The 18,872-nt window shown below is 33.1% G+C and overlaps 1 protein-coding gene across 4 annotated transcripts in view; it reads left to right on the top strand.

Annotated features, from left to right (window-relative positions):
* SLC30A7 (solute carrier family 30 member 7) overlaps positions 1 to 18,872 on the top strand; it is a 149,455-nt gene that overhangs the window by 22,005 nt on the left and 108,578 nt on the right. For all 4 annotated transcript variants that reach the window (XR_012000739.1, XM_025996578.2, XM_072754490.1 and 1 more), the window contains exons 4-8: positions 1,106 to 1,193; positions 1,856 to 1,982; positions 9,953 to 10,096; positions 13,979 to 14,029; positions 18,073 to 18,208. Coding sequence is in view for 3 of the 4 variants with exons in the window: in XM_025996578.2 (XP_025852363.1) it covers positions 1,106 to 1,193; positions 1,856 to 1,982; positions 9,953 to 10,096; positions 13,979 to 14,029; positions 18,073 to 18,208 (546 nt within the window). In the remaining variant the exon portion in view is untranslated. The remainder of the gene's footprint in view (positions 1 to 1,105; positions 1,194 to 1,855; positions 1,983 to 9,952; positions 10,097 to 13,978; positions 14,030 to 18,072; positions 18,209 to 18,872) is intronic.

Genomic DNA, 18,872 nt, shown 5'->3' with positions numbered 1-18,872 from the left:
TGAATGTTCTCTCATGAAAGATAAAAAGGCATATGTTCTGACAAATATTATGTAAATTTAATTCATTTGTATGTGTTAGAAGGTAGAAGTATGCATTATTTCTGAGTGCAGAAATATATGCTATGTTGGAGTGTACTGACAGAGCAAACTCCAATGTAACTGAATAGAGTACATTTTAAAGAGTTTGTTCTCTTTACTTTAAACATTTTTTATAGTAAAAATTGTATTATCTAGAAGTTGACATAGAAAGCTAGAAAAAGCGGTATTTTTGATGCTCCTATTATTTTGTTTATGGACCAGAGTAATTAACTGCTGTCAGCACCCTTTGAATAATGTTAGGACATGTAAAACTGCCAGGTTAAAGTTGGTTCTCATGACTTTAACTAAGCCAGATAATACCTTATGGAAAAAATAAAATCTTTCTCCGATGCTTCATGCAGGTAGGAAGCAGAAAGCTTCAGAAGTCCATGGAGGAAAAGACAGATCTTTTAAAAATAATTTAAGTAGTATCATATGAAGCTAGAATTGATTCTAAAAATAGGTAATTGAAAATTTTTTGTTAGATTTATTAATCTTAGAAAAGAGTGGTAGAAGTATAAATCTCAAAGTTGTCTCCAGGATGACTCAGAAATAATTTTATTTTCCTTCAAATCAAAATTCCATTTTCCAGAGATTTGAAAGCTGAAAGGTACAAAACAAAAAGTATAAGAAGTTCTTAGAAAAGAAGCAGTAAGTTCGAAAAACCCTTCTTTTTCTTCTACTTTTTATCTCTCGATCTTTCCTTCTGTGCCTATTTGTCTAGTCCAGGGGCGACTTGAGATTTACATTTCTGTGGAAGAGGTCTTTCTAAATCTACTTACTCTAAGAAGATCTTTTGATTGGCTTGTAGAAGTGAATGTATTTTGTGGTATTGTGCTATTATACATAATTTGTAATAATTCATTTTCTCATTTCTACTATATATATAGAATAAAACACTATATTATAAATACTAGGACTTTGCTGGCTGCTTATATAATGTGGTTTAGAATCTCTGATTGTATATAAATTTGTGATTTGATTTTTAAGAAATGATAATTCAATTGTTTACTTTGCTCTTCCTTAGGTATGTTAGAGCGGAAGTTCTGGCTGGCTTTGTCAATGGCCTATTTTTGATCTTCACTGCTTTTTTTATTTTCTCAGAAGGAGTTGAGGTATTGTAAATAATGATTAGAGTCAGTAAATTGCATTTCTGTAACAAAAATGTTTATGAACTAAAGATACATGTGCACTGTTTTCACACTATTACTGAGGACAGTCTTGGGTTAGATAAATTATTGTATAAGAGGAGCTTACAAAAAAAAAAAGAAGAGCTTACAAAGTAGTTGAAAAAATTAAATATATGTGAAACTACTTGAAATTCAAAACAATTAAATGGTATGAATGAAGCATTAACTCTGAAAAGTAAAGGCACAATCCGGGTAGTGAGGTCTGTTGGGAAGAATTCTTAAAATAGAACCTGAGAGTTTTGCCAGTGAACTTTTGTATTTGGTATATTTAAAAAGAGAGAGAAAATTGAAAAATCAATGAACTTAAAATGAATGGCAGTATTATTTAAGATACCAAAGAGGGATGGGTTTTAGACCAAATAGTCATGCTTTTAAATATTGGTGTTTATTTAAAAATAGTAACTGTTACCTTGTCTGCATTAAGTGAGCACTGTTTTTTTTTTCCTCTATAGACTGTTTGGCATATATTTTTAGAATGCTTTTCATTTTGAAAATAACTGAAAAATTTTAAAGATTGCTTTTTGTTTTTACCAGTTGATCAATCAGAAATTATTTCAATTCCCTTTTTTGTATTATGTGTTTTCTAGAGAGCATTAGCCCCTCCAGATGTACACCATGAGAGACTGCTTCTTGTTTCAATTCTTGGGTTTGTGGTAAACCTAGTAGGAATATTTGTTTTCAAGCATGGAGGTCATGGACATTCTCATGGCTCTGGTATGATGGTTAGAACCCTTTGTTTCTTCATTTTCTCTTTTCCATCATAATTATCACTTTTGAAAATTGATAAATTCAAATTCTATGCTGATCTTTAATAACAGAAATAATATGTTAATAGATTCTTATTTATGTCTTCCAAAACCATCACTCCCACTTCTCCATGTTCTTCCATCTGAGTATCATCTCAAGATTACACACTATCAGTTTGGTGTGGATCCCTCCAGACCTCTGTAGCTTATCTGTTTAGTATGACACCACTTATATAAAACCAACAAATAAACTTTAAAAATCACAATATAAATCTAGCTAGTAAAAACTATAGTGTTTGTGGGTATGAAATTTATTATACCATCTGTCTTTGAAATCCTGCTATTTGGTATGCATCAGTCCACTTTCTCTTGTTAACACATGAAACTCCATGGTGTGGGATACTGTGGCTTATTTAACTAGTCTTCTGTATATAGACTTTTTAAGTCCTTTCCATATGTATATCCTTGTGAACATATGCAAGTGTTTTTCCAAAGCTGTACTGTCCAGTTTGGTAGCCATTAGTCACATGTGACTGTTTAAATTTAAATTACAGTTACTTAAATTTAATAAAATTAAAAATGCACTTCTTCAGTTACACAAGTGATAGTTCAAGTGCTCAGTAGCCACATAGGGTTGTCATATTGGATAGCATATATAGAACATGTCCATCATCACAGAAAGTTCTTTGAATTGCACTGTGCTGGAATATAAATAGAGTTGCTGGAACACGGGAAGTACAGTTTTTAGTTTCAATAGACAATAGCAAATTGCCCTTCCAAAATGACTGTCATCCACATTTACCCTGGCAATGAATGCCAATGCTAATTTCTCCCACTCACATTAAAACTTATTATTATGGGTTTAAAAGTATTTTGCTAATACTTTGATAAAAATGATACCTCATTTTATTTATTATTTCTCTGACTAGTAATGAGGTTGAAAATCTTTCTGTATGTTTTTAGGCCATTCAGGTTCTTCCTCTTCTAAAATTGTCTATTTATTTTTGCTTGTTTTTCTGTGGTCTTCTTAATTTATAATGATTTTTATATATCTTATATATTTATACATTTTGTATACTAATCTTTTTATGTGTTGCAAACATCTTTTCCCAATCTATGGCTTATCTTTAAACTTTTATGTAGGGGTTCTTAATTTAGATATAGTCTTAGTTTTTCTGTCTTACATTTTTTCTGATATGTTTTCTATTTTATTTGAGAAGTTTCCTATTAGTCATAAACATATACTCTTGTACTTTAATAGTGTTAAAATATCAGGGTGTTTCTCCTCATCCATTTTGCTCCTTTGTATGTAATTTGTTTTTGTGTTGGGGTGAGTTACGACTTAACTTTTTTTTTTTCAGTGTGAATAAACAGTTTTCCAAGCACCAATTATTAACCTGCCTTTTACCCCATTGAGGTAAAAGAACACTTTTAGCCTATTTTAAATTGCATTTCAAAGTTAGTTGGGCCTGTCTTGCTTAATTGATTTTTTTCATCAGCTTGTCAAGTTGTATGAAAAATCTTTTTGGGATTTTGATTGGAAATGTTTAAAAAAATTTTTGTCTTTTACTAAATTGTCTTAGCTACTTTTTAATATTTTTATATTTTTTGGTCAGTTCATTTTTAGGTAGTTGAATGTTTTTATTACTATCAAGAATAAAAACTATTATTCCTGCTTGTCTTTTTACATAACCAGGACCTCTAGCACAGTGTTGATTAGAAATACTTAATTTGGGGACGATCTGGGTGGCTCAGGTCGTGATCCTGATGTGTCAGGCACCCTGCGGGGAGCCTGATTCTCCCTCTGCCTGTGTTTTTGCTCTCTCTCTCTCTTTCTCTCTCTCTCTCAGTCTGTGTCTCTTATGAATAAATAAATAAATCTTTTAAAAAAGGAAATACTTAGTTTGTGTCCTTGTATCAACCTGGATGATCACCTGAGTAACTTAAAAAAAAAAAAAAACTGATGCCCAGGTTTAATCCCAGAACATTTTTATCAGAACATCTGTAGGAAGACCCAAATATCAGCATGTTTTAAAGCTCTCCAGATGACTTTAATATGCAATCTTCATTAAATAAATAAAGAATGCTAGTAAAGTTTTGCCATTTGGTCTAATGTTTATGGTTTGTTTTTGATGAAACTACTTTATCAAATTAAGGATATTACTTTTCCTGCATCTATTGAAGTAATATTTTCCTCCTTAATTAATTTAAAATTAGTAATTACATTGATAGATTTCTTTTAAGGAACCATCCTTAAATTTTATGGTTAAAATGTATCCATTTAGATGTGCTTTGAGGTATATGGTCCATTTTCAGTCAATTTTTTTAAATGGTGTGTGACAACTGTATACAAGAAAATGATTTGGGGGCCAATATATATATAAATAGATCTCCAGTTGCCTCAGTGCCATTTGTTAAAAAGATTATTTTGACACAGCAGACTCTCCAATGAACTCAGAGCCCAAGGCAGGGCTCAATCCTGTAACCTGGAGATCATGACCTGAGCGGAAACCAAGAGTCCTACATATAACCAACTGAGCCACCCAGGCGCCCTGCTTCTTCAGTACAATATTAAATAGAAGTGATGAGAGAAGACATTCTTTTTTTCTTGATTTTAGGATGAAAGCATTCAGTCTTTCTTCATTAAATATGTTAGCTGTGTTAGCCATGGGTTTTTCAGAAATGCCCTTTATCAGGTTGAGGAAGTTCATTTCTTCCTAGTTTACTAGGTGTTTTTATTACAAAAGGGTATTGAGTTTTGTCACAGCTTTTTTTTTTTTTTTTTTGAGATGATTAGTTGGTTTTTATCCTATATTCTATTAATATGGTGTATTACATTGCTTGATTTTTGGGTATTGAACCTCTTTTTCATTCTTAGGACAAATCCCATTTGGCCATAGTTGCTGTTGCTTTACTTGGTTTGCTAGTATTTTGTTGAAACTTAGTGTCTTTGTTGTTAAGGAATTTTGGTCTGCAGTCTTTCTTTCTTTCTTTCTTTCTTTCTTTCTTTCTTTCTTTCTTTCTTTCTTTCATTTTTAAAGATTTTATTTATTCATGAGACACAGAGAGAGAGAGAGAAAAGAGAGAGAGAGAGAGAGAGAGAGAGAGAGGCAGAGGGAAAAGCAGGCTCCCTTTAAGGAGCTCAATACGAGACTCCATCCTGGACCCCGGGATCACGCCCCAAGCCAAAGGCAGTTGCTCAACCACTGAGCCACCAAAGTGTCCCTGGTCTGCAGTTTTCTTTTGGTGTCTTTGGATACCATTGGTATCAGGGTAATACTGGTCTTATGTATTGAATTGGGGAGTGTTCTCTTATTTATTTTTTTAAGAGGGTAGGTGAAAAAGAGTGTGAAGTATTAGGTATTCTTTTTTTTTTAAGTATTGGTGTTCTTTAAATGTTTGCTGCAGTGAAGTCATCTGGGCATGGATTTTTCTTTTTTGGAAGTTTTTAATATATTCTTTTTTTCTCTCTTTTTTTCTTCGTTTGCCTGTGATAGGTCTGTTCACATTTCTGTTTCCTCTTGATTCTGTTTCAATAATTTCTGTATTTCTAGGAATGTTTGTCCGTTTGTCCATTCCATCTACATTATTTGTTTACTTGTTTATAAATGACTTTTTAAAAATTTATTCTATTTCCATAAGGTCAGCAGTAAAGACCTCTCTTTTCCCAGTTTTAGTAGTTCATGCTTTCTGTCATTTTTTTCTTGGATAGTCTATTTAAAGGTTTATCAATTTTATTTTATTTTTTCAAAGAATTCCCTTTTGGTTTTATCATTTTTTTCCTGTTGTTTTTCTCTTCTCTTTAATTTTATGTCTGCTTTAATATTTTTAAATGTCTTTTCTTCTAAGTACTACTGAATTATAATATGTAAGTTTGATATGTCATGTGTTTTCACTTCATTTTCATCAAAGTATTTTTCATTTTCCCATGTGATTTCTTCTTTGTACCATTAGTTATTTAAGAGTGTGTCTTTCATTTTTCTTCTGTTGTTGGTATCTAATTTAATTCCATTGTGATCAGATGACACTTTAGGATTTTAGGTTCTTCTCAATTTATTGAGTCTCTCTCTCTTTTTTTTTTAAGATTTTATTTATTCATGAGAGAGAGAGAGAGAGAGAGAGAGAGAGAGAGAGGCAGAGACACAGGCAGAGGAAGAAGCAGGCCCCATGCAGGGAGCCCAATGCGGGACTCAATCCTGGGTCTCCAGGATCAGGCCCTGGGCTGAAGGCGGTGCTAAACCGCTGAGCCACCAGGGCTGCCCCAATTTATTGAGTCTTGTTTTATGACCTAGCATTTGGTCTGTATGGACAATGTGCACTTGAGAAGAATATGTATTCTGTGTTCTATAGATGGTCAGGTATTCTATAGGTATCTGTTAGGTCTAATTTGTTCATAGTGTTTCAGTCTTGTTTTTTTGATCTGTCTAGTTGTCTATTTATTATTGAAAATAGGTATTGAAGTCTCCAACTATTGTTGAATTGTATATTTTTTTAGTCAGTTATTTTAGGTTTTGCTTCATGTATTCTTTTTTAAAGATTTTATTTATTTATTTATGAGAGACACAGAGAGGCAGAGACACAGGCAGAGGGAGAAGCAGGCTCCCCACTGAGCAGGGAGCCCACTGCAGGACTCGATCCAGGATCAGAGGATCATGCCCTGAGCCGAAGGCAGATGCTCAACCACCAGGCCACCCAGGTGTCCCTACTTCATGTTTTTTGGAGCTGTGGTGTTCAGTGTAATATGGTTATAATCATTATATCTTCCAGATAGATTGAACACAGTATTATATGATGCTCTCCTTTTCTTGCAGTGATTTTTGGCTTATAGTTTGTTTTGTCTGATGCTTTGATAACCATTCCAGCTTTTTTTTTTTTTTAACTGCTTGCATGTTGTATTTTTTTCTTTTTATTTTCAACTTCTTTGTGTCTTTGACTCTGAAGTGTATCTCTTAAAAAAAAATAATAAAAGTGTGTTTCTTGTAGACAGAATATAACTGGGTTATATTTTTTTTAAGCCATACTGACAATTTCTGTCTTTTGATCAGGATATTTAAACAATTTACGTTTCATGTTATTACTACTAAGGTTGAATTTACATCTGCCATTATAATATTTGTTTTCTATATCTTCTGTTCTTTTTGTTACTCTAGTCCCTGATTCCTATTTTTAAAATACTTTCTAGTGTGCCTTTTAATTCTCTTGTTTCTTTTACTATATATTTTTAAATATTTTCAAAATTGTTGTCCTCAGGATTATTAAATAGTATCTTTTTTAATAGTATCTTAATTTAAAATAATTTAGTTCAGATGAATAATAATTTAGTAATACGCAAAACCTTTGCTTAAATACACCTCCATGTTCACCTCCCTTCTTCATACTATTATTGTCATACAAAACATGTATTTATGATGTTCATTAATACAGTTTTATAGTTATTACTTAATGCAGTTGTCTCTTAAAGTATATAGAAGAAATGAGTCGCAGATTTAAAAATACATTTATATTCTGTCAAAATTGCTTTTATCAGTGCTCATTATTTCTCTGTGTGGGTTGTAGTTACTGTTTAGTGTTTTTTCACTTCATTTGCAGGTAGTATTTTTGTTTATGGGGTAATGTCTTATTTCTCATTTATTTTTAATGGAGAGAGTTGAATTTAGAATTCTTAGTCAGCTTTTTCAAACATCTTGATTTTGTTATCCTACTGGCTTTTGACCTCCATGGTTTTTGTGGAGAAGTCACCAGTTAATCTTAAGTTCTGTTATACATGGTAAGTTATTTTTATCTTGGTGTACAACTTTCATCATCTCTTTGACATTCATCAATTTGACTACCATGTTTCTATTATATGGCTCTGTTTGAGTTTATTCTTTTGGATTTTCCTAAGTTTCTTGAATGTGTAGATTAATATTTTTCATCAAAGTTGGAGAATTTCTAACCATTATTTCTTCAGTTTTTTTTTTTCCTGTCTCTTCTTTTTGGGGGACTCTTAAATGCTTAATTTGGTATACTTAGTGTTTCCACAGGCGTCTAAGGCTATGTTTATTTTTCTTAATTTTCTTCTTTTCTGCTCCTCAGAGTGGACAGTCTCTGTTGATCTATCTTCAAGTTTAAATAATTGAAACTGAGATATTTTGTTAAGCACTTCTAGTAAATCTTTTATTTCAGTTATTATATTTCTTTAACTCTAGAATTTTCTGGTTTTTTTTTTTTATGATTTCTCTTTATTGATATTCCATATTGGTGAGTCATTGTTATACTTTCAGTCTTTAGATATGGATTTCTTTGTTTCTTTGAGCACTGTATAATGGCTGATTTAAATAAAGTCTTTGTTAAGGCCAAAATCTGGGTTTCCTTCAGAAACATTTTCTGTTGGTTGCTTTTTTCCCATGTTTGTGGCATACTTTCCTTTTTCTTTGCATGTCTTATAATTTCTGTTGTTGAAAACTGGACATTTTATATTATAATGACTCTGATATCATTACCTTATCTTCTCCCTTCAAAGTTCGTTGTTGCTGATACTGTTGTTTTTCTTGTTGCATGACTGTCTTGGACTAATTGCTTTCCTGCAGTGTGTGGCCACTGAATTTTTAGAGCTGACTGACTCTAATAATCACCACATTGAGAATAGAGATTTTTCTAGGAAACTGCAAGTTTGGACAAAATACTAATTGTGCTCTGGAGATGCTCTTTTTAACAGAGCTTCCAAAGAAGTCAGATCTCTCCATTGTCTGCAGTGCTGCTGGCTTTTAGCTACTTTCAGCTGAGCTGGGCAGGAGGTGAAATGGAAATAGCCCCAAATAAAAATGGCAGAAATGGGATCCCTGGGTGGCTCAGCGGTTGGGCGCCTGCCTTTAACCCAGGGCGTGATCCTGGGGTCCCGGGATCGAGTTCTGCGTCAGACTCCTGGCATGAAGCCTGCTTCTCCCTCTGCCTGTGTCTCTGCCTCTCTCTCTATACATATATATATATATCTGTCATGAAGAAATAAATAAATAAAAGCTTTAAAAAAAAACGGCAGAAACCCTCTAGTCTTACAGAGGTTTGGTAACTTCTTGGATTGGTGCTTTTTAGTTTATTTTCTGGTTTTGGTTTGGTTAATTATGAGTTCTGAACTGGTTGATTTTTAATGTGTCCCTTATAGTTTCTTGTTTTAGAGAGAGAGCTAATTTGCCAGTATTACCTCTCCACCATTTTGGAAGTTGATCTCCCCTATTCATTATTTTTCATATAATGCAATGCTGGATTTGGTTTACTGGTATTTAGGATTTTTGTGAACATTAGTGATGTTTTTGAATTGGGTAGCATCCAGTCTTTTTCTTCGCTTTGGAATAGCTTGTATGTTTCTTTGATGGTTTAGTAGCTGTCAGGTCTGATAGGGACAGAGGATTGATTCTGCATTATTTTGTTGTTGTTTTAAGGATTCTACTGCTATAATGTAATTCTACTGTTCTTTTACCAAATACAGAGGCTTCCCTGCGTCTGCTGCATCTGCCTCAATGTGACCATATGCATACATTTTGTTCTATCTTTGATAGTATATGTAATAGTACTTTACTTTGCAAAGCTTTTGCTAAGATTTTTGTCCGTGCTCTTCACTGCATTATCTGCAGTGCCTAGAACAGTGCCTAGAACATGTGTTCCAGATAAGTATTTCCTAATGTGAATGAATAACATTGTCTAATCTCTAAATATTTCTTTGTACTTCTCACTTATTTTCATCTCCAGTAAAGTCTGCCACTTCCCTCCATACTTTCATTTCCTTCCCATACTCCATGGTAGGAACTCAGTCAGTTTTAATGAATCTATAACACTTTTTATAAGTAAATCTTTATTTAATTGAATTGCTTTTTGGAGCCAATTCTTTTCACTGATATCAGTATTATTGTAACCATTTATATGATATATTTTTAAATACTTCTTGTTCTACCTACTTTCTAGGCCATGGACACAGTCATTCCCTTTTTAATGGTGTTCTGGATCAGGCCCATGGCCATGGAGATCATTGCCATAGTCATGAATTAAAACATGGTGCTGCACATAGTCATGATCATGCTCATGGACATGGACACTTTCATTCACATGGTGAGTATAGCCGAAATAGTTTCAAATGACAGCCTTTCATATGCAGAAATTTTGTATAGATTACTTTTTTAGTTGAAGTAGTCTCTTGAAAAGGTTTTGTAATCAAAAAGGTTTTGTAATCAACTTCCTTTCTAATGAATCAGATTAAATGGTTCCCAGGGTTAGTTCATTTTTAGTATATAATGAAAATAACTCCGTATAATGCCATAGATATTGCTTTTTTTCAGTGAGTATATTGTACTATGTACCACTATTTTAGATGAGTGTCGGTGAATGAGAATTGCATTTTAGCAAATGAAAATTATAATTTTTAAAGTATGTAGGCCTTTTGTACTACTGATATGCTTATAAAAATACAATAGGAGTTTTCAGTTTTTCACATTTTCATTGTAATTTTTGGTGAGTATCATCTGATACCTCTCTGTTTCCTTAGAAATCTGTGTATGCTGGGGCACCTGAGTGGCTCAGACAGTGGCTAAGTGTTTGCCTTTGGCTCAGGTCATGATCCCAGGGTCCTGAGATCAAGCCCCACATCCAGCTCCCTGCTTAGCAGGGAGTTGACTTCTCCCTCTCCATCAGTCCCTCCCTGCCGCTTGCTCATGCTCTCTCACTCACATAAATAAAAATCTAAAAAAAAATCTTTGTATGCTACTTATATATAGCATTGAGTACTACGTTATAAGGTATTTATCAACTTAATATTTTAAAATGATATTTTAAATAATTCATGAAATTTCAGTGTATAGCTTAATAAAAGCTGCTTACATACCACAGTCTGATTTATCTTTTAAAAAATTATATGTCTAAGTATTGTCTGTACCTGCCATGTAGAATCCTCAAACTTTTGGTTTGAAAATTGAAAAGGGTCTTGGAAATTAAATATTAAGTCCCTAATTTATCAGTCTCTAAAATTTACTAATTTTTGTAACTGTTACACTGATATGTTTTATTTATTTATTACTTTTTGTTTTTACTTTAATTCCAGTATAGTTAACATATAATGTTAAATTAGTTTAAGTTGTATACTATAGTGATTCAACAATTGTATACATTATTCAGTGCTCATCAAGATAAGTGGACTTTTAATCCCCTTCTGCTGTTTCATTTATCCTCCCACCCACCTCCCCTCTGGTACCATCAGTTTATTTACTAGTTAAGAGTCTATTTTTTGGTTTGTCTCCTTTTTTTCCCTTTGTTCATTCGTTTTGTTTTTTTCTTGAAAGAGCAAGTGAGCATGGGCAAGTGGGCAGGGAGAGGCAGAGAGAGAATCTTAATCAGGCTCCATCACTTGATGGAGCCTGATGAGAGTCTTAACCTCATGACCCTGAGATCATGACCTGAGCTGAAATCAAGAGTCGGATGTTTAATCAACTTGAGCCATCCAGGTGCCCTCATTTGTTTTGTTTCTTAAATTTTTTTCTTAATTAGTGTATGGGTAAATGACACCAGCATAAAAAAGGTTTTGGCAGTAATTCTGTTCCTATTTTCTAGCTTTTTGTGTAAGTACTAAGAAATTTTAACTAGAAGAAGTTTTGTTTATAGCAGTTTCAGTCAATTCTTCGAACACCTTCAGAATTACATTCTAGAAATTACATAGTGATCTGTTATCAAAAATTATTTTTGATCTATAAATTGACAGTTTCATTAGCTAATCTTTGTATTGTATTAAAAAACAATTGGAAACCGTGTTGCCTACAAAAAGATTTGTTACCTAGTCAATAGAGTCATTATTTCTGTAACATTACCACCAATATTTGTAATTGACCCCTTGTATGTGACATCAGGGTACATGGAGATCATAGTAACTAGTAAAATGAAACACTAAGCTTCAAACACAAATCTGACTCTGGGGGCGCCTTGATGGCTCAATCCGTTAAGCATCTGCCTCTTGTTTTTTTTTTTGTCAATTGAGTGTCCCACTCTCGATTTCAGCTTGGGTCATGATCTCAGGGTCATAGGATTGAGCTCCATGTAGGACTCTTCATTCATTGGGGAGTCTGCTGGAGATTCTCTCTTCCTCTCTATCCACCCTTCCTCCCTGCACTTTCTCTCTAAAATAAGTAAATAAATTTTTTTTTTAAAAGGAGAAGTCTGACATCAAAATCTTCTCTTTTGCTATTATTTTTACCTTCAGTGTATATTAGCCAATCTGAGGTACAAAAATAATAGGGCCATGATTCCATATTGCCCATAAGAGACATCATAGTCTCACCAGGAAATACGATGAGCTTCTTATTTGTTGAGATGCTGCACTGTCAGTAAAGCTAACTGATTTTTTTGTTTGCTTGGTTTAACTGCACGTATCTTAGTGACTCAAGCAGTAAAAGTTTATATATTGCTCTTGGGTTGATGGGGTAAAAGAGGGTGGGTGCTCTTTCTCATTCAATTCAGGGATCCAGGTTCCTTTTATCTCTGGGATTCTTGAGCTTTGGAATCCTCCACTGGATTCCCTGCATCTACCTTGAGATAGAGTACATAGAAGATCATGTGGAACATTCTTATTAGCCTAGAAGTAGATTACCTGTGATATTTCTTTGCTTAATACTGTTACATATAACTCAAGGAAGTCTGGGAAATGTAGTTTAGTTTTTACCCAAAGAAGAAGAAGAAATGGGGGATAAACACCTAGCCAGTCTCTACCACAGATAACAAATTTTATGTCTGAAAGGACCTTTCAGATTTTATACATAGGTGAGAGTTATATTATTTTACATATCCATTATTATAGTATAGCAGAATGTACCTTTCCAAATAATTCTGTCAAAAATTATTGTCTTTATCTGGACCTACTACCTACAGACAAAGTCTTGCCTTAATCAGGAGCTGGATTTTTAGAACAGTTAACACTTTTGACAATCAGCATGATTTTTCCCCACCATAGCAGTGCCATATCCAGACAGAAATCATTGTGCAGCCTTAGGCTTTTATGTGTATTCTGGCATTTTTACAGTCTGTGTCAAAGCTGTAGTAAGGATATGTCAGCTCTTTGGTACCATGGGCCAAGAACCATGACGTCAGGCAAGCTTTCTGCTAGACATATTCAGAAAACTTGTCAGTCTTCCTCATGATCTCAATATTACTGATCTTTTATATTATTTACCAATGTTTTCTGCTTTGATGCTAAAGTATCTTCAGAGTAAGTATAGAAATTGCAGTATTTTTAAATTTTTCACCATACAGGCAAAATTAAAAGTATTTTTATCTCTTCTGTTTGAAAAGCTTACCACATCCATCTAAAAACTATGGGAAAGGGATCCCTGGATGGATGGCTCAGCGGTTTAGCTCCTGCCTTCACCCCAGGGCATGATCCTGGAGTCCCGGGATCAAGTCCCACATCAGGCTCCCTGCATAGAGCCTGCTTCTCCCTCTGCCTCTCTCTGTGTCTCTCATGAATAAATAAATAAAATCTTTATAAAAAATAATTAATTAAAAAAAAAAAAAACTATGGGAAAATGCTTCTTTGCCACAGTCCAGTTATCCTGGATGTTGTCCTGGCATCATTTCTTGGACTTCTTGTAACTTCAACAGTAGATTTGTTTTGTCTGAGTTTTCCAGTTATAAAAGTAGTGTAGCAAACTGTAGTATAAGGTATGTTAGGAATAGTAAAAGGCTTTCACAATGTTTTTAATTTACTGTTTTTTATCAGATTGCTTGATATAATAATTTCCTAAATACTGTGTACCACTGATGCATTTTGAAATTGCCCATGTCTGTCTCCATTAAATTATTTTATTAAATTTAAAAAATAATTTTATAAGTCTGATGTGGCTGTATAATCATGCATCCTTCATGATATATTTGAATGAAAATTCCTCTGAATTGCAAAAATTGAATTGGGAATTGAAGATATATTTTAAAATAATTTAACTTAACTCTCTACAGATGGTCCCTCCTTAAAAGAAACAGCTGGACCCAGCAGACAGATTTTACAAGGTATGACAAGCAGTTTGTCTATTGCTCAGTTTTACGAAACAGGTTTCATTGTGTTGAGCTATCTGAAATGTTCCTTTAAGAAAAATATATAACAATATTTGTGTCTTAAAGTATTATCTTTCCTTATGACTTTGTAAATATATACTATTGGATATATTAGCATTCATTCTTTTAACTGTCACTTGGCTATTTTCTTATATTTAATAATAAGATTATAATATTTAGAAAGTATACGGCTTACCTATAAATAATACCCATGCCAATGACTATGGTAACACCGTAATAATATATTTGCCTCCATAGGATTACTAAATATTTTTTCCAAGTTCCATATTCAGTATGTATTTATATTGTGGAAAAATTTAGAGGAAAAAGTATATAATGTGTTCAGACCCTTAGAATGTATCACCAGGAGTGAACTAGGATTACTAAATATTTTTTCCAAGTTCCATATTCAGTATGTATTTATATTGTGGAAAAATTTAGAGGAAAAAGTATATAATGTGTTCAGACCCTTAGAATGTTATCACCAGGAGTGAACTCTAATGTAGTTGGACTTTGGATAATAATGACATATCAGTATAATTTATCGGTTGTGACAAATGTACTACTTTGCTAGTGGATTTTGGCAATTTGGAATGTTATGCCCAGGACAGGGGTATATGGGAAATCTATGTACCTTCTGCTCAGTTTTGCTATGAATGTAAAATTGCTCTGAAAAGTTAACTCTGTTATATTAATATTAGAATATACATAATGCAAAGTGAGACCTTTGTCCTATCCATAGACATCAGATGATGATGCCTAAACAGGAGCTTACATGTCATGTAAAATGATAATTACAAAATTTTACAAGACAGAGAAAAATCAGTTTTGTCTGTGAACTATGATAGTTTCTTTTTGGGATATGAACCGATCTTTGGCTCTCAATTTCCCTTTAGACTTTATCATTCAAAGTTTCCTAATTCCCAGCACCTCACCTTCCTCCTTTTATTAACTTTTGACTTCAATCTGACTTTCTCAATAGCTTGTGATCCAAACTCTACTCTGCCTATTTTTCTCCACTATTTCTTGATATAGCTCTTGTTTCCCCACCGCCACCCCCACCCCCACCACCACTATGAATGTGCTCCTCCATACTGAGGAGTTTATTTCCGGAGGCTTAAATGTGTCTTCCAGTCACTAGTTTTCCGTTTGCAAAATATATAGATATGGTTCAGAACAGCATTTGCTGAAATAGCTTGTAATCATGCATATGTAATGCATCTATATCCAATGCTATAAATTAGCCTTGATAATATGAGTTTATTTTTAGTTTTGGAAATCATTACAAGTTGAGGGAAGGGTGGTTAGATTTGCCTTCCTAATTATTTTTTATACAAGCTGTTAGGAAAATTACTTTATATTTTCTGAGTATCCATTAGTTTATGGTGGCTGCAGCTCAGTAGATAGCTCAAGGATGGGAAAACTGTCTGGCATTTAAAGTTTCCACGCAGATACTCATACGTGAAAACTGAGTTAACTGAATTTTTCAGTTATTTGCAGCATCTTCAATATGACCTCTGGCTAGAATGTTTTTGGCGGTATCCTACCCAGTCTTCTAAGGCTTTCAACTTGTATGTAAGTTAAGCATATTAGTTTAGACCTCTGTCTTTACTGACTTTTCTTCTTGAAACAGTTACTAGAAAGTAAGAAGGGCTTAGGTAATTATTGATACTTGCTAATAAAGCCAGCTTTCAGGTGGGCATATAAGATGTAGTCAGGGACTTTTCAGTTAAAGAAGAATCAAGAACAAAAAATTTTTTCTTTTTCCTTTCAGTATTTAGAGCTGTTTTCATGCCTGATTCTACTAAAACAGTGACTAAAGAGTATATAGGCTTAAAATCACTTGTCACTTAAGAGTTTTGAAGCTTAGGTACCTTCAATCCACTTTGATGGGCATTTTTCTTCAGTTTTATTTTTTTCTTAACTTTTTTCATTTTTTTTTCTTTTTTTTTTCAGTTTTATTTTTTAAACTTAATGTGGTCTCAGCACTTGTTAGTCTGTTTAATTCTTTGCTATTTGAAATACCATAGAAGAAGAGTTTTTTTCTGAGTATGCTTTGGCATAATATTTTTGTTAACAGGAAACAGAGCCATTCGCTTTTTGAAGAATAGTTATAAAGGTCAATAATCTGTATGAATGAAAAAGTATATCAGGTACTGCGGGATGAATTATATTTGGTATAATACTTGATATAAAATTACACAGTAGTAGATGAAGTGAAGCATATTTTCTTAGAGCACATTAAGATTTTATTGGACCCAGTAATAGTCTGTTTTTAAATTATTAGAAAGTGTTTTCAAGTTTTAGTAAATCTGTGTTTTATGCCTAAATAATAAATGGTTTGTCTTTAATTGTCCAGAGAATAATGAAGAAGTAGAATAAATATAAAGTAGACATATGCTTTTTACATATTTCTTTTCAGATAGAGTAAATGCTATTTTTAAGTGTCTTATTTTTAGTAACATGGTTTAAATTTCAGAGACATTGTTTTGCTATACAGTAAATTTTACCTATTAGAAATATAAATGTTGAATAATTTATTGCCTTAGTTAAGTCTTTTTAAGAAATAATGTATTTTAAACTTCTTGATATTTTTTAATGTCTTTTTTAGTCAATTATTAAATAGTTAATATTTAATGGGTTCTGATTCTAATCCTACTTCTGACCACAACTAGGATTCTATGCCCAATTCCATAGGGGGAGTGAAAAATGTACTTTCATACAAGCAATCGATTCTCTGATACCTAGAGGTCAGAGGAGCCTGGGACTGACAGTTCCAACCTCCTAATCATATGATTGGTTCTCCTAGAAGCTAACCCCCATCCTTAGATGGGTCCAGAAGTATATTAACATTAACAAGAGACACCTGTTACTTAGGAAGTTCCAAAGATTTTCCAGAAACAAGGGTGAAGACCAAATATGTATTTCTTTTTATAAATCATAATATCACAATGTTATAGCTAGGTTTTAAGACAGAGTATCAGTATCCTACGAATTTAATATTTATATTTACTTTAAAATATTCAGATCTCTTTTCTTCCATATCAGATTCAAGCTTAGTGTATAATTTAGGTAACAAAACTTTCAGGATAATTAATAAGTATATCAGGATTTATAGAGTTACGGTCCAGAGGAAATTTAGTCTCAAGCAGTAATAATTTTAATTACCAGCAGAGGGCTCTGTATGTACATGTATTTGTAGTTATAAACTGTTTCTTGAACAATTCTTTCAACCTAATTCAGTTTTACTTCTAAATCATTAATTAACTTATGGACTCTTAACCAGAGATGAATGTGCTTAAAATCAACTTACTTTTGTACTTCCTCATTTATGTTATATTAAAATATTAAGGATCATTAAGAACAGCTATAATTTATGAATCAGATATTTTAACCCCTGGTGATTTGAAAAAGGAAAGATTATTTCAGGGCACCGGTGGCTCAGTGGTCAGGCGTCTGCCTTTGGCTCAGGTTGTGATCCCGGAGTCCTGGGATTGAGTCCCACATTGGGCTTCCTGCAGGAAGCCTGCTTCTCCCTCTGCCTGTGTCTCTGCCTCTCTCTGTGTGTCTCTCATGAATAAGTAAATGAAATCTTTGAAAAAAAAAAAGATTATTTCAATTCCCAGAAGTACTATTATTTCATTACTAAACACTAAACAATGCATCTACATTCTTCCCAATTTTTGGATTGGTATTTAGTTTTTTATGGATAAAATCAGGAATATAGTTCTAAGATGAGACGCCTGGGTGGCTCAGCGGTTGAGCATCTGCCTTCGGCTCAGGGCGTGATCCTGGAGCCCTGGGATCCAGTTCCACATCGGGTTCCCTGTGAGGAGCCTGCTTCTCCCTCTGCCTGTGTCTCTGCCTTCTCTCTGTGTCTCTCATGAATAAATAAATAATCTTTTTTTTTTTAAAAAAAGGAATATGGTCTAAGAAATATTTATATTTTTCATTGATCAAAAGATACTATTTTAATTCTCATTATGCTTTGTTTCCAGGTGTATTTTTACACATTCTGGCAGATACACTTGGGAGTATTGGTGTAATTGCCTCTGCCATCATGATGCAAAATTTTGGTCTGATGATAGCAGATCCTATTTGTTCAATCCTGATAGCCATGCTCATAGTTGTAAGGTAAGGGTTATATGTTACTTTCAGGTATTAAAATGAAAGGTGAGAAATGTGCTACTTAAATTACAGATCTTCAGTACGAATTATGATGATTGTATTGACTTTCCTTTTGCCTTTAACAAATTCCTATGTAGATTATTTCTCTTTTCATCTTCCTATATATTTCTTGCCTAGGTTTTGATGTTCCTTTTGGTATTTAGCAATTAAACTTTTGAGTTTCTAACTCAAATTAGGATTTTTTTGAATCCAACATTCTATCTGTAGAATAGAACACTGATAATAAAAAATGTATTAACTGTAGTTAGAATCTTATTCTGTATCTTACACTATCAGATGCAAAAGAATTTTAAAGTTTCTTCTACAACTATTTGATTTAGAAAGTTACATTATCATTGCAGAAGTCTTATAAAAATGCTTTTTGAGGTATATAAATATCTGTCTCTCTAATCTAGGTTTATAAAATTTTGATGAATGAGTTACCTCTTAGTTTATCTCTGTTGTGCTAATGTGTATATAAAGTGGGTGTTTGTATAAATTCTCAAATACTTGCTGAATTAGATGGCATAGTATCTCAAGTTTATCACACTCTGAGATACATTTTATTATTGCTTTAATTTTTATCAGAATAATGGAATAATGTGTGTCTTTCACAGTCTTGAATTATTTA

The sequence above is a fragment of the Vulpes vulpes genome, chromosome 3, assembly GCF_048418805.1.
Source record: "Vulpes vulpes isolate BD-2025 chromosome 3, VulVul3, whole genome shotgun sequence".
NCBI classification, from domain to species: Eukaryota; Metazoa; Chordata; class Mammalia; order Carnivora; family Canidae; genus Vulpes; species Vulpes vulpes.
This window is presented reverse-complemented; position numbering and strand designations above follow the sequence as displayed.